We start from the raw sequence: 27,326 nt of genomic DNA on the forward strand, positions 1-27,326 counted from the left end.
CCCGCCACAGCTCGGCTTCCAGCCCCGGGGCCTCAGAACCCAGCGGGCGTGAACATAAGCCTCCCGGCGTGTGGGCACTTGCTGCGGGGGCCGCGGGGCATGTCTCCAGAAGGAAGCTGGAGCGTCCGACAGACCCCGGGAGCTGCGGGGCCCATGGCTCAGGACATGCCCTCCATCCCGGTGTCGGCCTCACGGTGTCCAAGGGCCAGGCTGGTTCTCCCCTCGGTGGCTGAGCCCCCCCATGGGTCTGTCTGCTGTGGGGCTGGGCGGGAGGGCCTGGGATCTCCCCTGCAGGCCTCCCGGAGGGTCTGCATCTGACTCCCAAACACCGGAGCACGGGGCTCGGCCCAGCTCATCCCCCGAGAGCATCCACATCCTGTTTTCCCCTTTTTGTGCGTCCAGATGGCAAACACGGGAAGCACATATGCTCTGTTCTCTTAACTGGGAGCCTGGAACGAGCGCTTGATAAGTTTCTACCAGCAGCCCCTGTAAGAATCTCAGCACTGGTGTGTGGGGCTGGGTCCAGGGTCCAGCACTCGGAGCCTCGTGTGCTCGTCCTGCACGACCACCCAGGCGCATGCCTGCACGAGACCCCTGCTTGTCCACCTGGGCGTGTGCCTACACGAGACTCCTGCTTGTCCACCTGGGCGTGTGCCTGCACGAGGATCCTTGTGCGAAGACCCCTGCTTGTCCACGGAGGCGTCTGCCTGCACGAGGCCCTTGCTCATCCACCTGAGCACATGCCTGCATGAGGATCCTTGCACAAAGACCCCTGCTTGTCCACCTGGGCGTGTGCCTGCACGAGACCCCTGCTCGTCTGCCTGGGCATGTGCCTGTACGAGGATCTTTGCACGAGACCCCTGCACATCTGCCTGGGCACGTGCCTGCACCAGGATCCTGAATGCGGCTGACTGGAGAGCCAGGAACCTTGTGCCGCAGGTGCTCCCGGAGCAGAGGCCCCGCGTGTCGCTCTCACGGGCCGTCAGGGGGGCCCATCTGGCATAGGCTAGGCCCTCGCGTGATACGTGTAGAATCCAAGAACACGGAGACCTCCCGGTTAACTGAGCTGCCCGGACGGGGCACGTTGTCTTCAGGATGGTGCAGACGGGCAGTGGAAGTGGCAGCGGCCCCCAGCCTGTCCCACGCTCGCTTGCTTGTCCAGGACGTGGGCTTGGCACACAGACGCTCTGGCCTCTGGGAGATGTTAACCGGCAGAGCTTGACACGAGCACCTGAGAACATAACCCACCGAGGGCTTCTCCACTGTGTGGACGGTCTCCAGCGAGCCTGAGCCTCCGGCCAGGCGGCCGGCGTCCCCGCCCAGTGTCGTCCAACAGGCGCCCGGATATGCGGCCCACCCCTCCGCTGGCTGCACTCCTGGGACACGTGGGCACAGGCGCTCAGGCAGCTGCCGCCACGTCCCCTCTGGGAGCCTGGTCTTGGGAAGTGCGGTCTGGGGGATGCGAGTTTCCATGAAATCCGAGCTCCTGGATGCTCCTCACTCCCCACAAAGGGACTGAATTCGAGGATGGCGCAAAACAGCTCCTCAGAAACACGGGGTTCGGTCTGGCTGGTTCACTCTGATGTGGGAGATGGCACAGCTGCTCACGTCGGGCACTGTGCACGTTCCAAGCTGGGGCGGAGTGCTGCGGATCACAGCATCCCGAAGGCCACCAGCACATGCAGCTCGTGGTGTCAGCAGCGACCGTCTGGGGAGATGTGCGCCATGTAGGCTGGGGGGCGCCCCGCTCCCTGGGTGGACCCCGACCCCGTGTCGTCAGTGCCCACAGTGCTGCAGTCGCCTGTGGGAGAGCCTGCAGCGTCCCCCGCGTCACCTACCTAGTGCAGACCGACACCCGCGGGGCCAACACAGCGCGGGAAGCCGAGCACGAGAAGCCGAGCCCGGAAAGCCAACGCAACGCGGGTGCCAGGTGCTGCCCCAGGGTCGCCCAGGATGGTGGGGTCCCCGCGATGCCCTGTGACCCGCGGCAGCCCCCACGTCTCGGCTGGTGACCCCGTGCAGGCGCGTGAGCCTCAGGAACGGGCCCTGACCCTCAGGACACGGGATGCTCTGATATTTTTACTCGGTTTCTTCCTCCTCGTGTGAAACGCTGAACGTGATCCAGTAATTTCACGACCCACCAGTGGGGTGAAGACCTGCCCTCTGAGAAGCAGCGCTCTCGGAAATACACACGTCAGCACATCCTGGGGTCCCTCCAGGGAGCCGCACAGTCCCCTTATCACAGGTACTTGCGTGGCCCTGAGCAAGGGGCGCCTGTGCCTGCCCCCGGGGCATTAGCGGGCGGGGCCCCTGCGGAGGAGTGGGGCAGGACGCGGCGGGAGCGGGGCGCCACTCTGGACTCTTCTGTGGTCTCTAGGGGACAGGAGCCGCCACGCAGCCAGGCGGTCACGGGCGCTCTTGAAAAACCTCAAGGGGAAACATGAAACCGCGGTGCCGACCGACCAGGTGTCACGGCACCGAGATGCCATCTGGAAAATGGGCCTGTACGCTCCAGCCACATGGTGTTTGGGTCCAGGGCTCTGGTGACCGTTTACGAAAGCTTCGCAGGCAGGTCACCGCAGGCCAGGCCTGCTGCCAGAGCCCGAGGAGAGTCTGCACACCCCTGGGGAGGCCCCGGCCCGCCAGCACCATCACGCAGCCCCCGACGGGATGCACCAGCCCAGGATCCACCCCACGTGCCCTCCACGGCACAAGGGCCCCTATGGCGCACCCCTGGTGGGGCCGGGAGCCCCGAGAGCAAGCACTTGTCACCGACTTGCCCCGGGCGTGGCAGGTGTCCTGCACGCACCCCGACCAGCTGTGGCACGCCAGCTGCCCCCAGGGCGGGCGCCCCCAGGAACGGGCAGATGGGAAAACGTCTTCAGAGCTGGAAGACACGTGGGCGCGTGCAATCAGACCCGGCTTCTGGGGGGAGGGGAGCAGGGAGAGAGTCCACCTCTGTGGCCGACCGCCCACTGGGGTTTTCAGGGCCGTGAGACCAAGGTGCTGGTCCTGAGCGGAGGGCCTGGGAGGCCGCGGGACTGGCCCCCTGGCAACTGTGGGTGTGCAAGGAAGGGGGCACGCTGACGGACGCTGGTGTAACAGGGCTGCAGGGGGGCTGCAGGGCACAGCGGGCCTATGACCCCGATTCACCCGTGAGGTCAGGAGGGCACTGCTGGATCACTTCCCCTGGGAGAGCGACCTTCAGCACCCTGCTCAGGCCTGGGAGCACCCCTGACCCCCAGCCACGCCCGGGGCCCTGCCGCGGGTGGGCAGCCTGGAGCCTCCCCATCACCCAGCAGGTGCTGCACTCGGGGCTGCGCTGGGTGGGGTCTCCACGCGCTGACCTGCAGGTCCCGGGGACGGGGACAGCGGCCCTGAAAGCGGCCCTCTGCGTGTCCCCAGGTCTCTGCCGTCTGGGAACAGCACATGGGGGGACCTAGAGAGCTCAGCCTCTCCGTGATGCCCTGGAGGCAGCGGCCACCTGCGAGGCCCCAGGTTCCCCCAGGGCTGCCAGGCAGGTGGTGGGAACAAAGCCCGCACACCTCCCAGGGTGAGGACGGGGTGGCCAGCTTCCGGCCTGGGAGGCTCCCGCACCCCTGCCTCTCGGCCCCCAGCAGCCCGGGTGCCCTGCCTGATGCCCGCAGATGGACGCCCATAGCAGAAGGTCCCCCGCAGGGCCTGGGTGCGTCTCCCTGAGGGGCCGTGGCAGCCGGGCCCCTGTGTGCACAGCTGACCCCCACCCTGGGCACCCCTGCAGGGCCCAGCCCGCAGGCAGGGGTGAAGCAGGTGGGTCTCCCTCGGGTCGTCTCTGAGGTCCTGCGAGGAGACTTGGATGCCCACGGGGCTTTCCAGATCCTTCTCTAGGGGCCCTGGGCTTCCCTGACTGCATGTTCCCAAGGCACGGAGGTGGGAGTCACAGCCAGGGGCGCACAGCCCACTTCGGTTCTCAGCTCCTACAAGGAGAGCCAGGGACGGGGTGATGTCGGCCAGAGAGGAGGAGAGGCCACTGCTGGGGGGGCGCGGTCTGCGGGGCCGGTCCTTTGCCCCACACCGTCGCTGCTGTGCCCGGGGGAACTTACCTTTGGAAGAGGGACCTCAGACAGCGGGCCCAGGACTCTTTCCCGTCCTTCCCTCTGGCCCCCTGGGGACCAGGTGGGTCCTGGCTCCTGGAACGGAGGGCGCACCATGTGCCCCTCAGAGGGATCTGGGGGTGACGGGGGCGCCCTCGGGGGTGTTCGGGGTCACTGTTCTGAACGGCCATGATGCAGTGCCCAGGGCAGGGGCGACCTGGATGACCCCCGCCCCTCCCCAGCCCCTGCTCCTTACAGAGGCGTCACCTGCCCCAAGGGGCATCCTAACCCATCCTCCTGCCCGGAGTCGCGGGCACGCTGTCCGCCCCAGACACAAGACGACGTTACCAACCACCTTCTGTGTGGGCTGAAGCCCCGAAGGCGGGTCTGTGCCTCCCTGGGCCCAGACGGACCCAGCCCCAGGCATGCAGCGGCTGCGGAAGGTAGGCGGCGAGGCCGGTGGCCTCCCCATACAAGGCAGCCAGGTGCTGCGTCCCCGTCATCCTCACCGGCATGGGGTTCACCTTCCCCTCCCCCACCAGGACACAGCGCCCGAGGCCAACCCACCCTCCCCGTGTGGTGGGGCGAGCAGGGCCGCGTACGCACCGTGGTGGTCTTTATCCGGCCGCCGGGCTGTGTGCACGTCCAGCCGGACCTGTTGATCAGCAGGTCACAGCCCTCGCCCTCCAGACATGGGAGCATGTCACACCACTGCTTCGTCTTGATGATGCGAGCTGTGGAGAGAAGAGAGCGGTCAGCCGCTGCTCACCGGGCGCCCAGGCAGACACGGGGGACAGCAGGCGTGGCGGGCAGCACCCAGCGTCCTCGGGGGCGGCCCCTCAGGTCCAGCTCTGCACCGGCCCATCAGTAAGTGGCCAGGGGGTGCTGAGGACAGTCTCCTCTCCGACAGAAAGCCCTAGAAGCAGGGGCTGCATCCCGAAGCGAGTGAGGACTGTGACCCTCCCTCGAGGACCTTCAGAGGACAACCGGCTGGTCGTCGAACTGGGCCCGCACGGTCCTACGGTTGACTGGCTGCACGTCTGTAAACGCGGGACTGATACAGGGAGAGGGCGCTGCAGCGACGGAGTCTGGGCGGGCAGATCGGACGCCCACCCAGGCCGACGCCAGGTCAGCTCAAGGCTGAGTCGTCAGCACGCTGCCCACTGCCAAACACGGCATCCTCCCCAGCTCTGGGAGGATGCACAAAACCCGGGGTTTTCCAGGAGACGAGGAGTCAGGTCCTGCGAGGACAGACGCGTCTCAGTGCATGTGCCCGGTGCTCGCCGTGTGGACCATCCCCTCGGGGGCAGTGGTAAAAGGCAAGCGGGCTGGGGAGAGAGCCCACCGGGCCACGGTGTGAGTCTTGGGGCCGTTCCTCCCCAGGCTGTGCCACGGACGGGACTGTGCCCCCCGGAGTCACATGGGGAAGCCCTAATGCAATGTGGGGGTCCTCGAGATGGTGCTTTTACAGAAGTAACTCAGCTTAAGAGATGTCACCAGGGTGGGTCCCGATCCCATAGGATTAGTGCCCTCATGGGAGGAGCCTTCAGGGCTCCCTTTCTCCCTTGGCGCCGAGTGCAAGGACGCGGCCAGACAGCCAGGGGAGGTCGCCCCAAAGCCCCGGCCCCCAGGGCCGAGAAGCCGAGTGTCGGGTGCTGAGGCCGCCCGGCCCGGCCCGTGGTGTTGTCAGTGCAGCCTGGCAGGCTGTGACCCGGGGGGGTACCTGCCACCCAGACTCAGCCGGCTGGGAAGGTGCGTGGAGACACCGCAAACGAGCACCCGCACGGTTCCCCAGGGCGCGGCCAGGACGCACCAGGTTTTGCTCACGGCTTCCCTGGCACGGTGGACCCCTCGGTGAGAAGCGGGGCAGGTGTGAGCCCCTCCCAGGAGGGGCTGTGCCTGCACGTCCCCGGGGCCTCCCCTCCGCTGCTCATCATTCCTGCTGGAGCCCGAGCACCGTCGCCATCCCCGAGGCACTGTTTTGTGAGAGTAAAAGGCCCGAAAGCCTTGCTGGACGTCAGCGAACGTGGCCCTTAGTGGATCGAAGCACACGCACGGCCAGGCCCCGGGACGCCATGAGTCAGGCTCTGGTGGATCAGGGGGCATCCGAGGGATCCGCATCAGGTGCTCCCCGCCCATCCCCGAGCCGCGCCCAGGGCAACGCCATCAGCGTAGCCTGTAGCACAAGGAGGCCGGGGCTGCGCCATCCCACCCCAGCCACCAGGAGTGGGAGTAAGGAGACCTGCCTCCTGGGGCCAGAGAGCAACGGGGCTGTGGAGGCCAGAGGGCCGAGGCCCTGCACACTGGGGCCAGGCCCATCCAGACGGGGCTGCCCAGACGGTGTTGGGGGGTCCTGGCCCGGGCTGCGCGGCCTGGCCTGCAGGACACGCAGTGATGCGGTCACACCCCGATGCCAGCAGGGGAGGCAGTGAGCCAGGCCTGGGTTGGCCCCTGCAGGCATAGGAGGGCCTGGGTCCGTGACGCTCATCCTCATGCTCGGTCCCCCCCGGGTCCATGGTGCTTACCCCCACCCCCTGCTCGGTCCTCCCAGGGTTGGCAGCGTTCACCCCCTGTGCTCAGTCCCTCCGGGGTCCAGGGTGCTTACCCCCACCTCCTGCTCGGTCCCCCTGGGATCAGTGGGGCTTATCCGCCCCCCCCGCCTGCCATGCTCAGTCACCCCTGGGGTCCGCTGCTCTCATGCCCCCCCCATGCCCAGTCTCCCCCGGGGTCCACTGTGCTCACCCCCACACACTGTGCTCGGTACCCCCAGGGTCGGCGGTGCTTACCCCCATGCTCGGTCCCCGCCCCCGGGGTCCGTGTGTTTACCCCAGTGCTCAGTCCCCCCAGGGGTCGGTGGCACTCACTCCCCATGCTCCGTGGCGCTTACCCCGCCCCCCATGCTCCGTCCCCCCAGGGTCGGCGGTGCTCACTCCCCATGCTCAGTCCCCCGGGGTCTGTGGCGCTTACACCCCCCCCCCCCCACTATGCTCAGTCTCCTCAGGGTTGGTGAGGCTCACACCTGTGCTCGGTCCCTCCAGGGTCGGTGGTGTTCCCCCCCCCCACGTGCTTGGTCCCTCTGGGGTCGGGCATTCCCCCCCCGCCCTGTGCTCAGTCCCCCCAAAGAAGCACAGTACAGAGGTGGAGGAGAAGGTGCAGGTGGGAAGCACCCGCACGGGGCTGGACAGGTGAGCGCACAGACACGCAGCCCTCACGGTCACGGTCAGGCCACCCACGGTCAGGGGCTGAGTGGGGACAGATGCTGGGGGTCCCCGGCCGTCTGTGCTGAAGACCAGGGGATGCTCCTGTCTGTGGCCCAAGCAGCCTCCGTCTCCCTTGTCAGGCCCTTGGCCGAGGCCCCCTCATCCCGCGTGCCACCCTCGGCTCCACACCCTCGGCTCCACGGGTGCCTGTTTGCCTCTCGAAGCCCCGTGGGGCCGCCGAGCCCTCTCCATTCCTCCCTGACCGTCCCGCCCTCAGCTCTGAGAGCCAGGGTGCGTGGGAGGGAGGGCACTCGTGGCCCCATAAGGCCGGCGTGACCCGCACGGGGTCAGCGGTCAGGAAGGAGACGGGAGGCAGGACGGGATCCTGCGGCGGGGGAGGCCCGCGTCCTGCCCCGGCAGCCACGGCGTCCGACCGCACACGTCCTCGCCTGCACGCGCACGTACACACCCCGTCATATGTGTGAACACAGGCACACATGCCTGCACAGACCTCGAGTGTGCACACGCACACACATGCGGAGTCAGACCCCCCCCCAGCAGCGTGGCCGCCTGGGCGTGCCGAGTGCCAGCCCTGTTGGGGACACCGCGGGGCCACCGCCGAGCACACACGCCCTTTGTCTGCCGCTGGGCTTAGCTCACCCTGCCCGAGCCCACTTCCTGCTGGAGGCGGTCGGAGGCACAGCGCTGGCCACCACATCCCAGGGACAAAGGGACCTTTCATGCCACACGTCACTGCTTCGGTGACACAGAGGCAGCTCCAGCGCCGCGGAGGGCACCCACCCTCCAGGAGCCGACCGTGCACAGGGGGCACGTGTGACGGAGGCGGACTGCTGGCCTCTGGGGGTGTGGTGCAGCCCCTCGTGCGCCTCTGCCACGGGAGGCTCCGGGCCCAGAGGACATCAGGGGTCATCACCCAGGCCTAGAAGGAGGGTGGTGCGGGCGGCCGGGGACTGGCGGCTGGAATGGGGCAGCTCCACTAACCCCGAGCCTGACGGTGCTGCTTGGCCTTGGGGTGGCCCCACCGTCCCTGTGTCCCCAGAGAGGCCACTGGGCACCCGTACTCGCTCCTGCACTCACCAGCCGGGTCTTGCTCATGAACACGCTTGCACGTCCACACGTGCAGCCGTGGCGTGGGCTCTGTGCACCTGCTGCTGGCCAGGCCCGGTGGGAGCTCACCGTGCTGCCCCAGCCTGGTGTGGGGGGCACTGAGGGCCCCTGCTCTTGCCCCGCACAGTGGCTTGGGGACACGACGCGCACAGCAGTCCTGCCACTGCTCCCCCACTTTCCACCGGGCCACCCTCGGTGACGCGGCCTGAGACCCAGGGCTGAGCAGCTCTCCTCGGGCCGACCCCCAGGGAGACTGAGCCCACTGGCTGGCGTCAGGGCCCCGTGACGGTCTCTCCCGCGAGAGTCCCAGACTTTAGACGCCCGGCGAGGTCACATGCCTCCCCAGCTGCTCCTGTCTCATCAGGATGACGACTGTCACAGAAGCTCGGTGGCTCCTTCCAAGGCCTTTTCTAGAGACAGTGAGAGACCTGTCCTACCGGGAACCAGCTTGGCCATTCTTTCCCGGGTGAGCACCCCACACCAGTGAGTAGGGCTCTGCAGTGTTGGCACAGGGAGGGGGGTGAGCGCCAGGGCACCCCGAGTCACACATGGGGCCATGGGGCGCAGCGCCCGGGGGCCACACGCCCCATGCACACATGGCTTGCTCCCTGCCCGCTCCAGAGGAAAGAGCGTGGCAGGACACCCGCGGTGCTCTGACCCCGTCGCTGTCGTGACGGGACCGTGCCTGTTGGAGGCAGAGCTGGATGGCACAGCAAGGCCAACTCTCCTCGTGCGTGAGCAGCTTGGGAGAGGGACCGGGCGGCCTCCGGGTGGCCTGGGAGGAAGGCGAGACTGCAGCGACCCGGCAGGTACGCCTCTGCGGCGAGCCCCGCGCTACAGCTGTTTCTTCCCCAAACATCTGCCTCGTAAAATGAATGCTGCAAATTTAAATTTTATTGGTTTTGCAGTTTTGTTTGTGTTTAATTTGTAAATGGTCTCAGTTTATTCCAGTTTATAGTCTGGTGAGGGCTCCCAGCTTGGCTTTTTTGCTCTTGTTCCTGCAACATCATAATAAAAACGATTTAGGTCAATAGTGAGGGGCCCAAGGAAGTAGGTTTCCCTTAAAAGGAGTTTTCAAATGATGTAAGCGTGAGGAACACAGTTGCCCGCCCGGGGCAAGCTGGTCAGAGAAGGAAGCAGAGCCGGTGCCCGACACTGTCCAGCGAGGGGCTGCCCGGGGCGAGCCCTGGCCACACGCGGGGGCTGCAGAAGTGAGCCCAGGAGGAGCCTGCGCTGCCCACACCTCTGCCCCAGGTAAAGGGGCCTCGCTGTCCTGGGACGGTCTCCTCTGGGGTCTCCCCGCTGTGGCCCGGGGCCGGAGCCACATGGATGTGGACGCAGATGTGTGCGGTGCACATGGACCGTGGGGTAGCCTGCTTCCCGCCGTCCCTCTAGTCCCTCCGGGGCAGGGGGGAGGGGAAGCGTCTCCCCTGGGATTCTAGTAGATTCCACATTTATTTTACTCATTTGGGCAACAACGTGCTAAGTTGCTGGCAGCGTCATGTGGTAATTAGATCTGGCCCCAAACTCGATTAAGCACTGATCGATCCCTGCCCGCAGCGGGGCCCACCACTCCACGGGGCCTGGTCAGCCACCTCCTCCTCCTTCATCCCGATTGACCTGCGAAGGGCAGGGCGGACGCGGGCATGAACTGATGGTGCCACACGGCAGCACCACGTGGAGCCCGGAGGAGGCTCAGTCCTGATTCTCTCTTTCCAGAGCACATTCCAGAAGCCTCAAAGGCCCAGGAGTCTGGCTGCAAAGTCTTCTCTGGTATTTTATCCCTATTCTCGGCAGATCTAGCTTCCTTAGGCTCAAGGCCTCCTCAACACCACCACTATCACCACCACCATCCCCACCATCATGACCCCCACCATCAGCACCATCACCATCATATCAGCATCACCACCATCATCACCACCATCATCCCCACCATCAGCACCATTATCATCATATCGGCATCACCACCACGACATCATCATCACTATCACCATCACCACTATCACCATTATCACCACCACCACCATCACTACCATTACATCACCATCATCATCATCCTCATCATCACCCCTATCACCACCACCACCACCATCACCACCATCACATCACCACCACCATCATCATCACATCACCATCCTCATCATCACCCCTATCACCACCACCACCATCACATCACCACCACTACCATCATCACCACCATCACCACTATCAATACAATTACATCACCATCACCACCATCCTCATCATCACCCCATCACCACCACCACCACCACCGCCATCACATCACCACCAACACTGCTGCCACCACATCACCATCCTCATCATCACCCCTATCACCACCACCATCATCATCACCACCACTATCATCAACCATCAGCAGCATGAGCAGCTCCTGGTTTGAGCCCTTGTGATGCTGGGCACACTGGCCCCTGGATTCCCACCACAGTTCCTGGTGGAGGCTCTCAGGAGCCTCTCAGACTGTAGCTTGAGTGCCCCCGGGGACATGGAATTGTGAGAACCTGGGGCTCGAGCTTAGCGGCCAACCTGTAACTGACCCTGTGGCCCCTGTCATTCCAGCCCAGGTCTCCCCCTCTTTTCAGATACTCCCGCGGGTCTCAGCCTGGCACCTCTGGCCTTGCGCCCACAGTGCAGCGTGGGCAAGGCCGGTAAAGAGTCTCAGACCTTTTCCACAGCATGTGGATGGAGGAGCGCCCTGCGTCTCATTCCTAACCACCTCCAGCCTTTGGAGGACAGCTGAGTGGGAGGCCGCAGAGCTGAGTCTGCACAAACCTCACACCCAGCTTCCTCCCACCAGCGGAGGACTCTGTTGGAAGCAGAGAAGCCTCAGCAGCTGCAGGAAGCGGGGCCCCAGCTCAGCACACCCCAGGCCCAGTGGTGAGCACACGGCCAAGGAAGGCCCACGGGCACAGGGAGCAGCCAGCTGGGACCTCCCACCTGCCCAGACTCAGCCTGCAGGGCCCACGTGTCCTCCCCAGCCTGCGGATCCTCAGGACTCACGGTGGAGGGCGAGCGGGGCCAGGAGGCAGGAGGCCTGGGTTCGAGTGTCAACCCTGCCACCCTGGACTCCTTGAGCCTCTTGATTCAGCTCCTGCTCGGTTTCTCCAAATTGGTCAACAGAGAACGCCCCGCACTCAGCCCTGGATGCTCACCAAGCAGGACCTCCAGATGCCGGGTTCTGGACAGGGCCTGGGGCTCCCGCCTTGTGTGTCCAACTGGCAACACGCCAACCTGTGTCCCCACTGCACAGACAGCAGCCCCAAGGCCTGACCCTGGACCAGGGGTAAGACAGTGACGCCCCAGGTCACCCAGGAGCCTTGCAAATGCGATGCCATCAGCTGCAGGCTTCCAACATGCCCCTGAGCAGCTTAAATGAGCAGCAGGAAAGGGTCCTGTGCTGGCACCGGCTCCCCGCTGTGTGTGCCGGAGGACACCTGGCCCTACAGAGAGGCTGGTGGGCACAGCGGGGGCGCATGGCAGCACCTGTGCAGCGCCCACCTGAGCAGGTGCTCGGCAAGTACAGAGGAAGCGCCCAGACACACCCACGAGTGAGCCACCGTCACCACAGCCAACTTCACGTGTCAGCTGCCTGCGCGCGTGTCCCTGGCAGCCCCAGGGGACCACCAGATCCAAGCGCAGACTTGCCTACTTGGCCCCTAACGTCATGAGAGCGCAGCATCCCAGAGCCGGGGTTCTGGCTCCATAATCTCCGGCCAGCCTCTGGGACCCTGTGCCCTGAGCCTAAGCACATCTGTCCACCTGGCCTCCCAAGCCACCCTCTCCTCTGGCCCCTGAGCCCATGGGGCCACCTGCCAGCCCAGTAGGCACCACTCCTCGGAGACACAGCCCACTGTTGCCCCCAGCCTGGCCACACTGGCAGCGGGACCCAGAGCCCACGCAGAGCCTGGTGCACCTGCGGGGGTGCAGCGGGCGTACCAGAGGTCACAGAGCACCCCCCTGACTCTCATCCTTCCAGGGGGAACCCCTCCATCTGACGCTCACTATACAGGCAGGAATTAGCATCAGACCTGAGCCCCTGACAGCATCCTCATCCCAGGGAACAGGTGAGCAGAGCCTGCCAGGGGCTCTCGGCCACCCCCTCGCTGCCTGGGGTTCCCCGTAAGATCCGCCCTGGGTTCACCCGGGTCTGCGCTCACCCAGACCCAGTGACAAGCAGAGCGCTGAGCTGTTTGCTGAGCCACTTGCACCCCCCACGTGTGCCTTCCCCCGAGTCCCCCGAACAGCCGCACCTGCCTGCAGGAGGCCCAGGAGACTGCTCTTCATGGGGGCTCAGCCGAGCACTGGTTCTGGGAGAGCGGCATCCCCCAGCCCCGGGCCACCCGGGCCCCTCCCGCCTCCACCTCCGGGTCAGCCCCGCTCCCCCATGTTGCTCCGAGGCGGGCTGTGGGCCTTCCGCGAGGCCCCGCACCCAGCCTGTGCACCCACTCATCGCTCTGTGGTCCCTGGGGGAGGAAGGGCGACGGGTGGAGGGATGGGGACATGGAGGACAGGAAGGCCCCCGGCCGCCTAAGTGGTGGTGGCTACAAAGGGGCTCAGAAACGGTCTGTGCGGGTCTGCCCCCGGCGTGGCATCGGCGTGAGGGGGCCCAGGGCTCATAAAACCACCTCGATTTCGCTCCTCGTTCCCATCGATGGGGGTCCTCGGGACGTGGGGGCCAGGGGCTGAGTGGACCCCAGTCCACTGGGGTGAGCAACCAGCTCACCATGGGCACCTCCTGTGGCCAAGGTGCTTGTGCATCAAGCTGTTCATTGTGTCCATAGGCGACTGAGTTGGGCAGTACAGTTGTTCGTACACGTGTGTGCACATGTATGTGATGCTGTGCGTGTGTGTGCATGCACAGTGCACACACATGCGCTAGCGTGCAGACGTGTGTATGTATGTGCAGGTATGCACACGTGCGTGTGTGCCCCGTACCCGCCGTCTTCTGCGGGAACTAAGCGACATGGGTGCGAAATGTGGAGCCGGCCACAGCCCCGCCAGGTGGGAAGGGCGTGGATGTGCCCTCCTTGCTCACAGGCACAGAGATGCTTCAGCGCGACCTGCAGTGCAGCTCGGACCCCACCCCAACCCGGGGGGCCGCAGACGCCCCCGAGGGTCCGGAGCCTGGCGAGGGCAGCGTCCGTGGCAGCAGGCACAGTGGCAAGCACGCAGCCGGCTCCCGTCTGGACAGACGGACGGGGGAAGACGCGCTAATTTGCCCGGGGACCCCGCATGGCTCCTCGCGACGCCAGGCTCTTCGCTGCTCATAAAGCGCACGGTTCCCTTCGGAATAAGCTGTGTCTTCGTTTCCATTAGCAGATGAATCTGCTTACTTTACTCAACAGCTTGGAAAAATGAATCATCCAGAACAAAGCCAGTGAGGCCGCAGGAGAGCTCGGCCCCGTGCCCCGAGGTGAGCACACATGGCCCGGCTCGTCCGAGGCAGCGGTTGGACCCTCTCCGGGAGGCCTGGCCCCGAACGCCCGCACCCCCAGTCTCCCAGATCTTGCCTGTGACACGGGGTCAGGCCGCACGCCGGGAAGGGGGTGGCTGACACCGAGTGCACACGCACAGTGGTCAGTATGCACGCTGAGTGGGACACACCAGGCTTCCAGAACAATCTCCCCTAGGAAGACCCCAAAGTCTTAACTGAGCCAGGATCCTGGAGCGATGGTTTTGAGGATAAGGAGGGCCCTGGGCTCCCACCTATCGGCGCCTCGGGGCCGTACATTAAGGGCCTCCTGGCAGGAAGGCCCACAGGGCTGGGAAGTCAGAGGGCACCCTCGGTGGCCCCCCAGCCGTCCGCAGGCAGCTTCCCCCAAAGAGCCCTCCCTGGGCAGCCGGGCCTGGGGACGCGGGAGCGTCAGACGAGCACTGCCCCGAACGATGGGACAAGGACAGGTGACTGGCACACAGGGACACGTGTGCAGGGTGTGGGGGGCACGGCAAGGTACCGCCCGGCCTGGGGGTTGGGGCCATGGGGCTGAGCTAGGACACCCCGATCCCCCGGAAGCCCCCAGGCTCCATCCTGCCGACCTGCCGGGTCAGCCACGCCGGGCTCAGATGACGAGAACAGAATATCCGCAGGGACACCGCCCAGAAGCACCTTCCATGCCCCAGAAACGATCACTGGGAAGGCCAACGCCTAAACACGGGGGGGGCGGAGCAGGGCCACCCGGTCCTTGGGGACGTGCAGGAAGCCCGAGGACACAGGGACACCGTGCGGGTCCCCACAGGGACTCCCACGCTCCTCCGTTGCTATAGTCGCTGCCGTTACTCAGGAGGGATCGACTAGCCGCATCCTGACACCACGGGGACACGGAAGCTCGGACGGCTTAGGAACTTGCCAAGGTCCCACAGCCAAGCAGCGACCGTGTAGGGAGCTGAGCCCCAGGCTGTCTGTACCCCGTGAGGCCCTTGGGCGGGAACGTCCAGGACCCACCGACCGGCTCCCACGGGCAGCAGGAGCAGGAGCAGCCAGATGGGGCGGAAGGGCACGGGGGACCGGCCTGAGGAAGGGCCCGGGTCAGCGTCGGCAGGGCTGTGTCCATCCTCCGTGGGACCCGCCTTCCCCTGCTGCCCAGACAGCACGACACGGCGGGGCCGGGGAGGACGGAGCGGGCGGGCATACAGATCCGAAGCCAGGGCCCGGGTGCCCGACACTGGACGGACGTGGCACGCTCGGTGCTGCACGTGGCCCACGGCCCGGGCGGGGGTGGAGAGCCAGCATGGCCACACCCCGTGCCCAGCACCGGGGCCACCCGGGGATGACAGCCTGCTGAGCCCCTCGCTGGGGCAGATGTCCCTCCCCGTGTGCTGCAGAAAGGGCCCTGCGGTGGAAGCTCTGCAGTGACGGGGCCCCCCGGTTCCACTACAGAGGCCTTGTCTGCGTGGACGCCGCCTGTGGCCCGGCACCAACCTGCAGCCAGGGGCGGGTGGTCCCCGCAGGACAGGTGACTGGCCACCTCTCTGCCTCGTGCTAGCGCGGCCACAGTACAGAGTAAGCAGGGGGGTGAAGGATGGGCGCCCCAGCTCGGGACGGCCACGGGGACGCTGGCTTGCCCTCTGGAAAGGTGGCTGTGGACACCCGGGCAGGGCCAGCAGGGCAGGCAGGGGTTGGAAGCACAGCAGGGACCCGGCGGGAGGGCTGGGCTGGGCCTGCAGTCCACGGCACCGTCCTGGGCTCCATCCCCTCTGTTCCTTCCCAGAGCTGGGGGTATAGCCTCTGCCCCGAGATCCACGGGCTAGCAGGGGGCGGGGGGCCCCGCAGCCCCCCACACAGCGGACATGCTCACGGCGCTGTCAGTGCAAGTGCGTCCATGGAGAACGCGGGGCGGCGAGGGTGGTGGCCACAGTGACCGCACCCCAGAGCCAGGCCGGAGCGTAGGCCAGCGGAGGCGGGGTGGGGGCGGGGGGCAGGCTCGGGGTGCCCCCGTGGTGCTGCCGGCTGCCCTGGGTCCACACACACCTCCCCCTGCAGCCCAGCTCAGCCCCGGCCCCCGCACCGCTCCACGGCCACCTGGTCCTGCGCCACGCCTCTCCCTGCTCTGCAGGTCTGCATGCCATGGAGGGAGGGCACTGTCACCGCCAGGCTGCCGTGTGACGCTGCTACAAACATGCCTGTCTTCCCTGCTCTCCGATTTTCTTTTTTTTTTTTTAAGATTATTTATTCATGAGAAACACAGAGAGAGAGGCAGAGACACAGGCAGAAGGAGAAGCAGGCTCCCTGCAGGAGCCCGGTGCAGGACTCGATCCCAGGACCCCGGGGTCATGCCCTGGGCCCAAGGCAGACACCCAACAGCTGAGCTACCAGGCGTCCCTCTCTGATTACTTTCTCGAGACAGACTTCTAGGAGTGGAATTACGGGATCAGGGGTGTGAGCATTTCCGGGGCCCTGGATGCGTCCCGCCAAGCTGCATGCGGAGTGGCCTTGACCCCGAGCGCCTCCCTCCATGCGCCCGCCCGTCTCCCCACGGGAGCTCGGCCCCGAGTCACATCCCGCCCCCGCGTGTGAGTGTGGGCAGCTTAGGGTGCCCTTGGACCCGAGCAAACGCCTCCCATGAGCCTCTGACCTGGCGTGGCGTCGGGGACAGTGAGCATGGACCAGAATCGCACACCACGAACAGCGGGCCCTGCCGTCCTCAGAGGACGTGCGCACTCGGTCCCTGCGGGGACCCGGGACCACCCAGGGGGCCGCCCCTCCCCACTCAGCACCTGAGGGGCGCCTTGCCCCAGCCCTGCGCGGTCGGCACGATGGGAAGCATCCGGGGTGTAAATGAGGGTCTGGGGTCCCCGGGGCCCCATCGCGGTGGGAACACGGCAGGATCATGGGGGAGCATGGAACCCTGAGGGGCCTCCAGGTGCCACCCCAGGCTCCGGCTGCTCCTGCCCCCGACACCCACAGGCCCTCGCGAGCATCCCCCACAGAGACACCCTGTCTGTCCATCTGTCTCCTGCAAAAGCGTCCAAACGCTCCCTACTCCCCCTTTATTTCCAGTAACCGCAACCCACCGCGTGTCTGCAGTGCCTGGGTCTGGGGGTGCTTTGCTGTTTCATCACGACCTGGAGGAGTCGTCTCACACTCTCACCCCTCCCCACTGCCAGGCTGTGGCTGACTCCAAGGAACTGGGTAAATAGGACAGCCTCGAATGGCCCCCAAATATGGGTCGGATTCTTGCCTGCAGCTGGGTCTCTGCCAGTGACTGCGGCGAACGTGGGGCGCGGGGGGGCAGCGAACCACAGGTTGGGTCCCCCCCATCTACCCACCTGCCGTCCCAGTGACAGTGTGGCGTGGCTTCCCCGGGCGGCCGGCCAGCGAGCGCCCTGGGGAGGAGGGTGCTGGGAGGATCCCCGGAGACTCTGGCCGCCCGGGGAGGGTGGTGAGGGGCCGCGCGGCGGACGGGAGCAGGCAAGCGAGCTGCTGAGAGCCCGCCAGGTCCAGCTCCTGGTCTGAGGCCCCACCTGGCAGCAAGAGGACTTCAGCCCAGACTCAGGGCGCGAGCGCAGGGCGCCCAGGGGCCCCGCTGGGGAGGTCTTGCTGGGCTGAGTTGGAAGAGGTGAGAAGACATTGGCTTACTAGTGTCCGGGCAGGGGACGTGGCCAGCCCTGGCCATCCTAAGTCCTTTATGCGAGAGCACCCAGCCCGGGTGACGGTCGAAGGGCTTACTCTCTGGCACATGGGGTGTGCACTAAAGGAGGTCCGTGGGTGCCAGGGGATGGGAGCAGGCTGCCGTCACACAGAGGGGAGCCGGCCAGCGGGAGGGCGGCTAGGACACAGACCAGGGCACACGGGAGAAAGTCAGGAGGTGCAAGAAGGGGTCAGGGAGGGACCACGTGCAGGGTCTCAGGCAGGGCCTGGCCCTCCGTCTCCTAGCCTTCCAGAATCTTCTGTGACCTGCCCAGTTATGCTCCTGGTCCAGGGTGGGTGCCCCTGTACATGTGCCCACCGTTTCCATCAAGGTGTGGGGGTACCCGACAGCAGGTGTGTCTGCTGGGTCACAGCCTGCCCATGCTCACTGCCGCACGGGCCCCCATTTCCCCAAACCTCACTCAGACGGGCATGAAGTTGAAGCCAAAATCATCATGGGACCCTCATCACCTCCATAAACTGGTTTGCAGAGAGGTCCTGTGGACCCCACGCCCCTGGATCCTCAAGGGGCCACAGCAGGAAGGATGCTCCCTGCTGACCGACGTGAGGCTGCCCAGTGTGCACGCTAAGGCAGGAGCCCGCAGGCCTGTGGCCTCCCTGGGATGGGGCCTGGCCGAGTCCTGACCCTTGTGGTCTCCTGGGTTATAGGAGCGGGGAAGGGGAGATGGGGGGAAGGGGAGACAGGGGGGAGGGGGAAATAGGGGAGGGGGAGATAGGGGGAAGGGGAGATGGGGGAAAGGGGAAATGGGGAGGAGAGACAGGAGGGGTAGCGGCGTGGGAGGAGGGGAGACAGGAGGAGGAGGGAGATGGGGAAGGGGGAGATGGGAGGGGGGAGATGGGAAGACAGAGGAGGGGGAGGGGAGGTGGGGGGAGGAGGGAAAGGGGGAGGGGGAGATGGGGGAGACAGGGGAGGACTGGGAAGGGGGAGGGGAGGGGAGGGAGGAGGGAAGAGGGGAAGGAGGAGGCGGGGGCAGGGGGAGACAGGAGGAGGAGGGAGATGGGGGAGGGGAAAGATGGGGGGAGGGGAGGAGGGTCTCAGGGCTCACAGTCCGTTAGCCAGGCCTCCCCGGGCCCCGGCCCTGCCAAACCGGCCCTGGACCCTCAGGCAGCACTTTCTGAAAGGTGGTGCCCGTCCTGGGTGCATCCTCTGTGGGTTCCAGCAGAGGCAGTGACACCCGGTCAGGGGTCAGCCCCCTCAGGCTCATCCCCTGGGGAGGACTGGGCCCGGCTAGGAGCCCCCACCTGCGCAGAGAGAAGGGCTCTGCTGGGGCAGCGTCCCGGCCCAACAGCCAGACGACAGAGCAGTGACACAGCACCTCTGGGGCCCAGGGGAGGGCGAGGGAGGGGCACCGCCACCTGCCAACCCCAGCTCCCATCGGAGGAGCCCTGTCTCAGGACACGCAGGCCAAGGCGTCTGCTCACAGGGCGAGCCCCCTAGAGCACCCCTGCGCCCCTCCCACCGGCCTGGGGACCCCGCCAGCGCCAGCAATGGAGGAAAGCATCTAGCTGACGGCGTCAGAGGGAGGGAGGGAGACACGGAGCTGGCAGGTCAGTGCCATCAGGCTGACCAAAGCAGGCCAGGTGCCCTGAGGGGTCGGGGAGCATGCCGGGGCGGGGAGGACCCCCAGGCCCCCCGCAAAGCTACACACCGGCCGGCGCCTGTCCACAGCCGTCCCTACAGTGAGCACACCTGCTTTCCAGGACCTGGTGAAGTCAAGGCCCGCCCCCCCATGCTAGGAAGGCGGCAGGGGGCTCCCCACCCCCGGAGAGGCCTGGGTGGTGAGCGGCTGCAAGGCCTGCTTGCTCGGGGGCATGTCCCCGGGCAGCCGGGCCCTGGCCCACGCGAGGCTGGCCCTCCACACACCCGGGGCCCTGCGGGCAGGAAGCCGAGGCCACGCTCTCCCCCTGGCTCCCCAGCGCCCAGACCTTTAATCACTCAGGAGAAGAAAAATTTGCAAAATTCGGATTCCATCTCAAAATTAGACAAAATTTTCTTTCTACAACTTCTAGACAGCATAATTTAGCGAGAACAGTCTCAATAATTATTTTTTCTTTAAATAGTTACAGTAGAATGTATTAATTTTCAAGATGGTTCTCTGATTAGCGTGATTCATTAGCTGCCGAGGAACTCTCCCCAGCACTCAGGAGTGCAAATCTTGCTTTGTGATGAGTGTACCGCAGCACACCAGTGGAAAACACTCCAAATTTGTGTAATCAAATTAGATTGAGAGGAAGAAAGGGGAAAAAAACACAGTTGTCATGAGCTAGCTGTTTCATTATTTCATTAAGATTAAGAAATGTAAGTAGAGGGGGAAAAAAAACACTCCAATCATTTTTCTTGGGCAAATTCCCACAAATTGACAGGAGCTGCTTAACAGGGAGGACGGGAGAGGCGGCCGGGTTTTAATTCCAGTGTTTGGAGAGGAAAGCGTCCCCACTCTGGTTCCAGGAAGCTGCTGCAGCTGCACCTGGAGCCTCCTCGTGTGGGGACCGCCCCCCCCTTCCTTCACGCAGAGATGGGACGTGTCCTCATCAAGAGGCTGTCGAGGGCCGCTGTGTGTCAGTCTGTGCAGAGGTGGAGGAGGTGGGCGAGCAGCAGCAGGGGGTGGTCCTGCCTGTACAGGGACGCCCAGGCCTGGTAGGGAGAGGCTGGGGCAGCAACACTGACAGCTTCCGGGAGGCAGCCAGTGCCCTGCTAGCACTCGGACTCACTCCAATCACAGATTTCATTCACTGTGGAGCCCATAAGATATTGAGAGGGCCACCCTCTGTCCATCCATCCCTCATCCCTCTATCCATTTATCCAACCACCTCCCCACCCATCATCCCTCTATCCATCCATCCATCCATCCATCCACCCACTGATCTATCCATCATCCCTCTATCCATCCATCTACCCACCATCCAGCCAGCCAGCATCCAAATAAATAACCATGCATCTATCTACCCATCTATTCACTTACCTATGCATCAACCCACCCACCCACCCACACATCCATCCATCCATCCATCCATCCCCCTCCATCCACCTACCCATCATCCATCCATCCACCCAACTATTCATCCATCCATCCAACCATTTTCCCTCTATCCACCCAGCTACCCACTCATTCATCCGTCCATCCCCCTCCATCCGTCCATCTACCCATCATTCACGCATCCACCCATCTACCCATTCATTCATCCATCCACACATGCATCCTTCTATATTCCCTCCATCCATCTACTCACTCATCCATCCATCTACCCTCCAACCAGTTACCCACCCATCCATCTATCCAGCCATCATCCATCTATCCACCATCTGTATGTCCACCTGTCCATCCACCAATCCATCCGTCCATCTGCCCATCCAAACCTTTGGTGTGCTGAGCACCAAGAACCCTTGAACTTGCTTTACTTCCCTCAATGGCCTGAGGTGTCTGGCGGCCTCAGATGGGGTCATGCCTGCTGCTAAGGGCCAATGAACCCCCCCCGCCCCCGCCAGGGATGTCTCCCCTCCTCCCACCCTCTGAGCAAGCTTCAGAAGGAAAAACAAGGAGGCTGGTGTCCCTAGCCGTGCGGCCACTCTGTCTCCCTCTGTCTGACCCTGCAGCACACCCGGCCTACGTGCTTGTCAGGCCCAGCATCCTGGACTCCCAGCTCCTCCCTCCCCTCCTCTGGGCTCGTCCCACAGTCCACAAGGAAGGTCAGCGGGCAGCGATGGGGGAGTGGCCACAGCCCATGGGCTCCGCAGCTTCTGCCCGTGGCTCCCACCTGGCTGGGGGTGGGGGGTACTGTGAGGAAGGACTACGTGAGCACCTTGTGGGGGCAGCCGGGGGCAGAGGGCTTGAGGTCTCCACTCTAACAGGGAGAAACCACTGCACGTCCACAGAACGAGCCTCGACCCCCCGAGGCTCCTGGAGCATCTCCTGCAGGCCCAGCCCCTCCGTCCTCTGACAGCCCTGCCCTCTCTGCCTGCTGCGGGTCTGTGCCCATGGGGTCCACTGTCTCGGGGACCCTCACCTGCCCCACAGAAAGGGCGCCCGGGGGCCTCTCGGGCTCAGGACGCTCCAGGGTCATGGCGGGTCCTCTCTTAGGGCACAGCACCAACCTCGCTCCCCTGGGGAGTCCTCGGTGCCCTGAGCTCTGAGCGGGAGAGATGGCGCTGCACTTCTGGGCTGTACTTGGTCACGTCCCGAGAGAAGGAGCCTGTTCATACCGAACGGTTCCCGGAAAGTCTCCGGGAGCCCACCCTGCTCAGCCTTCCTCAGGAAGGCAGGAAATGGGAGGACTCTCCAGCTGACACTCCCGTTTCTGGGTTCAGTGCTGCCCATTTCCCTGCTGCCCAGCCTCAGGGAGCCTGCACCTCGTGGTCCAAGGGGCATCCCCACAGCACAGAGGCCCGCGACTGGCCATGTCCTGGTCCCTGGCCCCGGAGTGACTGTTGCCTTGATTTCAGGATCTGCTCCAGCATGAGAATCATGGCCCCTGGAAAAACCAGGAAATTGAGGAAAAGTCTGACAGCTTGTAGTTATTTCAAAAGCTTTCTGAGACACAAAAGCTTGAATGAGACAGGTTGGCCTGGCTGGGGAATGGGGGTCTGGCAGGGGACTGGGGTGCCATGGTCTTGGCTGCAGGCATAGGTAGGGGTGTGGGCAGGGCAGGGTTAGGGGGTGGGGACCTCAGGCTGGGGCAGGGTTAGGGGGTGGGGACCTCAGCCTGGGGGAGGGTTAGGAGATAGGGACCTCAGGCTGGGGCAGGGTTAGGGATGGGGGTCCGGTGAGGGGTGAGGTTAGCTGGTGGGAACCTCAGCCTGGGGCAGGGTTAGGGGGTGGGGGCTGCAGCCTGGGGCAGGGCCTCCTCGGAGGAGAGGAACAGTTCCAGCTCCCCGAGCAGCAGGGCCACCCAGCGAGCGGTCGCCCGGACCTCCCGAGAGGCCACCTGCAAGAGAACTCACACAGCTGCTGCTCACTCCCTGGTGGTATTGGACGAAGAGAAAGCAGGTGGACGTGGACGGCTGGGAGGAGCGGTGTGTGCAGATCCCAGGGCCTGGGCGTGCGAAGGGACCCTACAGCTGTGGCCACGTGGGGCCCTTGAGGGGCCAGGGCTGCCAGGGAGGAGCAGACTTGTGGCCCAGGTGTCCTGTTGGTGGAAGAGGTGGGGCCAGGGCACCTCCTGGGACAGACATCATGTGCCAGGGTCCTGGGGCCTCTGTGACACAGCACCATGGAACCACCGGAACGTGTCTCCAGGGCTCTGGAGCGGGAAGTCTGAGACCAAGGTGTGGGCAGGGCCGGGCTCCCCCGAAGGCTCCGAGGAGGGTCCTCTGTGCCTCTTCGGCTTCCAGTGGGGCCGGCACCCTCGGCCTTCTTGTTCCTGGACCATCCCTCTGCCCTCTCCCCTGCTGACCCATGGCCTCCTTCCCGTGTGTCTCTATTCACAGGGTGCCTCCCTCTTCTCACAAAGACGAAGGCCCAAGCTGAGGACCCATCCTAACCCATTTCTCCGCGAGTCTGCGTGACCAGGTGCCGGGGTCAGAACTCGGCGCATCCCTGGTGAGTTGAACCCCTCAGACCCTTCCTGGGGCTCTGAGCTCCGAGCATGGTGCGAGCCACCTGCCATATGCTGTGTCCCACGTCCACAAAAGGCTGTGGCTCTGGGAAAGCAGACTGAACTGGGTGCCAAGGTGCCCGGGATCCAGGACCCGTGGAGCACGGACCTGAATCGAGGGCGCTGGGGTCTGACCAGGCGTGTGCAGAAGACGTGGTGTCTGGACGACACTCCATGATCCCAGAGCCGACCCCAGAGCCGACCCCAAGAGGAATGGGGCAGTTTGCTGCATCTACACCTGGACCCCGAGGCAGGTGTCGCTACCGGAAGCTGCTTGCCCGCTCTGAACTTCACAAAGCTCGACTGAGTAAGAGGAGGTCAGATCTTCCAATGACCCGTCTGCTCACTGGTGTGACCCCCGCGGCGTCCGAGTCTCCCAACCGGGGCTGAGCTGGGTTCTGGAGGGCGGGTGTGGGTTCCCAGGAGATGGCCCAATCCGCGGGCTCCCTGGAGAGGACCGTGGCCGCCTTGCTGACTTTCCGAGGTGTCCGCAGGGCCCTGCCCACGTCCTGAGCTGGGCCATGCCGCCAAGAAAGGGCCCCAGAGACCAGACTGGCCTCCCACTGCGACTTCCGCGGACCCTAAGACCACCTGCTCGCAGGCCAGGGCCCGTCTGGAAGCGCTGGGCACCGCGTGGGGCTGGGGCCTGAGCCTTGCCCTGCACCCTGACCCCGGGGATGGCTCATGGCTCCGAGCGCCCCCGAGGCCCCGCAGCAGGTGCAGCCGCCGCTGCGGGACACACCCCAACATGTCCAGGTCATCTGACTCCACCCCAGCTGGACTGTGACCCCGGCCAAGGGAGGGCCACGCTGGCCCGACCCGACCCTGGACACTCTCGGCGTCCGAGCACAGCTGGAAACTGCCAGCCCAGGGCGGCCGCTGTGCCCAGGCCCTACCCCCACCCCCGGCCGGGGCCCCCCTCGGGCCGCCCAGGACTCCACGGGGATCCAGTGCCCCGGGTTGCGGGCAGGCAGCGCAGGGGCAGGCGCTGTGAGCAGGGGGCAGAAGCTGAGCCGTCTTGTCCATCCTTCCCTTCCTCCGCGCCAAGAATCGGGCACGGCTGGCGGCCACCAGGGCCTTAGGGCGATGGCTCCCAGGCCTGGACGGAGCCCCAGCTGGGGATGTCCATGACTCTGCGCCAAGGGCACAGCCCGAGCAGGGGCGCGGGTCTGGGGCGCAGCTGGTGGCTCTGCTGCTGCCCTGTGTGCACGTGGCGTCCAGACACGGCTCGTTCTCGGGACAGAGGCCCGCAGCCTCCCGGAGGTAGCACTGCCCTCCCCCCTGGCTACAAGGGGAAACTGAGCCTGGGGGTCGGCTCCAGGCCCCACAGGGGTGGGGGTGGGGGTATCCCTGCATGCAGGGTTCCCCCAGAGGACGGGGGGGTGCAGGCTGGGCCCAAGGTGGGGGCTGCACTCGGGGGACGCCTCATTTTGTTAACAATGTGGTGCTTCCTCAGTGTCGGCCCTGAAGACGGGGATGAGACCCATCCTGACACCGGAGGGGAGCCCCTCGGCCCCTCCCCCAGCGTGGTCCCCGTGTCCCCCTGCGTGGTCCCCGTGTCCTTGGGAAGCTCAGACCTAAGTACTGCTGCTTACTGTTCTTTCCTTTTTAAAAGTTCAAGCCTGGGGGCCCCTGGGTGGCTCAGAAGTTGAGCACCTGCCTTCGGCCCAGGGCATGATCCCGGGTCCTGGGATCGAGTCCCGCGTCCAGGTCCCTGCTCTGCCCCTCCACCTGCTCTTGTTCACATGCTCGTGCACGCGCTCTCTCTCATATCGATAAATACAATCTTAAAAAAGGAAAAGCTGAAGCCCGTGTGGGGTTTCCTGCATCCTCAGCCGTCTTTCCTGCACGTTTCCAACAAGTGCAGGCTCCCGCCCTGCGTGCGCTGGCTGGCACCGGCTTGCTGTGGGACCCAGACCACCAGCCCCTGGCCTGCTGGCCGCCTGTCCCTGCACATCCCCCCTCCTGGACGTGCAAACACACGCACGGTTTGCAAACTGCGAGTCAGCCCACAACCCTCTGCCCCGGGTGTGCCCGGCCAGGCCCCGGTCCCAAGCGCCAGCTGCCGTTTGCACCACAGTCCTGTGACCTACAGAGGCCCCACCTGGGCGTCCAGGTCCATGTCCCACAGATGGGATGGACCAGGGATGCGGGTGGCTCCCCACCCACACGTGTGTTCCTTTCAGGTGCCTGCTGTGGATTAACGCTCTTCGCTGACCCAAGGATGCCCCTGAACCTACAAGTTCCAAAATTGGAAAAGGCCCTGGGTCGGCACAGGGCATGGGGGCTCCCAGCACCAGACAGCATCACGGGGGAGCGAGGAGGCCGCTCGGGGGCCGACAGCCTGGGGCCCTGATCCACACGCAGCCGGAAGCCCCGCATCGCAGTCCGCGCCCTGGGGCCACGCCTCCCGGCCCCTCCACCATCCCCTCCATGTCCCGAGTTTGGCGTCCGCTTCCTCATGATTTCCGGTGGAACTAACACTTTTAAAACATGGAACGGCCGTGTTCTTGGGTTTGGAAAAATGCTCGCCATCTCTTCCTCAAGCTCCACCCTTCTCCACCGTGCACGTTACCTGCTGCAAATACTTAGCCTTTCACACTGGTTCTAAAGATGGACACGAATGTAAGGCGGGTGACGGGTCGGGGTCACGGTAGGCAGTGCGTGTGGGAGGCAGCGTTCCCCGCAAACCAGGTGCCTGGGAAGCAGCAGGTGAGCCACGGCCTGGGACCCGGGAGCTGAGGAAGGAGCCAACCCCAAGGGGTGCGTGCAGCTGGTGCCGGGGACGGGCCTGGGGACAGTTGGGGGGCCCGCGGGCCAGGCCGGGTCAACCGGTGTGCTAACATGTGGTCTCAGGTCCTTGATGCAGGACCTCCGCCCACTTGACAGATGAGAAGACGAGTCAGGGAGGTCGAGGGGCTGCTTCGGAGACACACGGCCACTCACTGCAGGACACGTGGACCCTCAGGGCGCCGCTGCCCACGCCGGGCCACTCCCGGCAGCAGGAATCGCGGGTCTTGGACACGGGAGCTCTGCCACGTCCTGGATGGGGAGCACGCGACTCCCCCAGAGGTCATGGCTGTCGCGCGCCCCACGGAGCAGGGACCTGTAACACATGTCCGAGGCCCGTGCGGTCCTCCAGCGCCGGCCGCGTCCCGGAGTATAAGGATCCTCCAGCATTCCCTACTAAATCCCCGGGGCTGCAGCTTCCCTCCGGCTCCCTAACTGGCGGAGAACCAGCCGAACCTAACAAGGTTTAGGATTTGTGTTCAAATGGAGAAGTTAGGACCAAACATCCCAGCCTCTGGAAATGGTGCCTCCCGCCGTATTTATGACACGGAACACAGTCACCAGAGGTCTGTAAAGCTGCCCAAGAGACGCTGCCGTGAATCACAGTCACCACCACGTAAAACCACCCTCATCCAACACAGGACGTGCTCTCTTGCCGTCCGCGCGGTGACAAAACACCTTGGCCCGGCGACTTCCCACATCCTGATGAGGCGGCCGATCTGGAGGGGCTGCTGCCCAGGGGCTCCGATCCCGCCTGCGCCGCAGGAGCCTTGACCTTGGGGCCACCCACCACGTGGCCCGCGCACCCTCCAACATGCAGGTCTGACCCCCTCAGGGTCCGCAGCACACGCGGGCGGCCTGTCCGCCCCGCAAGGCCCTTCATGGAAACAAGCGTTCCAGGCCCCTCCCCGCCCGGCTCGCAGCCACCTCTCCGGAGGACAAACAGCCTCGATGGAGCCCTTGTCACGGACACTACGTTTGTGGACCACACGCACCACGGTTAGGGACGGGCACAGGCCGTTAGCCGCCAATTACGGGATTAGGGGCAGCGGGCGCCTGCCCCTTGAGCGCGCCCTGGGTCCTAGCAGCGCGTGCACGGGTCAGGTGTCCCGCCCGCAGGAGCCATGGCCGCCGGGACGCTGCCGGACATCCTGAGTCATCCAAGGACCCCTCTGTCCCCGTCAGCGCCTCCTTCCACCACGCGCAGCCCCAAGGACCAGGAAGGTGCGGCACTGCCCTCTGCACCCTGACTCGGGCTCCTGGCTCATGCCCCCCTGGGCTCGGCCCCGCCCCGTGTCCTGAGCGGCCCTCTCTCCCTCCCCGCTGACCTGCTCACCTTCGCAGCCCCCAGGCGGGCGGTCAGCTGCCCCAGGCGCC

At 65.1% G+C, this 27,326-nt stretch overlaps 1 protein-coding gene and 1 long non-coding RNA gene across 5 annotated transcripts in view; both read right to left on the bottom strand.

Annotated features, from left to right (window-relative positions):
• Nucleotides 1-27,326, bottom strand: part of TAFA5 (TAFA chemokine like family member 5) — a 154,734-nt gene that overhangs the window by 21,693 nt on the left and 105,715 nt on the right. For 3 of the 4 annotated variants that reach the window (XM_072843496.1, XM_072843497.1, XM_072843498.1), the window contains exons 3-4: nucleotides 4,680-4,807; nucleotides 4,083-4,169 (exon numbers count right to left, since the gene is read on the bottom strand). In XM_072843496.1, the coding sequence (XP_072699597.1) occupies nucleotides 4,083-4,169; nucleotides 4,680-4,807 (215 nt within the window). The remainder of the gene's footprint in view (nucleotides 1-4,082; nucleotides 4,170-4,679; nucleotides 4,808-27,326) is intronic. The other variant, XM_072843499.1, reaches the window with a different exon arrangement.
• LOC140642636 (uncharacterized) lies at nucleotides 19,828-27,213 on the bottom strand. Its single transcript, XR_012039053.1, has 2 exons — nucleotides 22,507-27,213; nucleotides 19,828-22,037 (listed from the first exon to the last, which is right to left on the bottom strand). It is a non-coding gene; the product is annotated as an uncharacterized lncRNA (long non-coding RNA).

Source organism: Canis lupus, chromosome 11 (genome assembly GCF_048164855.1).
Source record: "Canis lupus baileyi chromosome 11, mCanLup2.hap1, whole genome shotgun sequence".
In the NCBI taxonomy this organism is placed as follows: domain Eukaryota; kingdom Metazoa; phylum Chordata; class Mammalia; order Carnivora; family Canidae; genus Canis; species Canis lupus.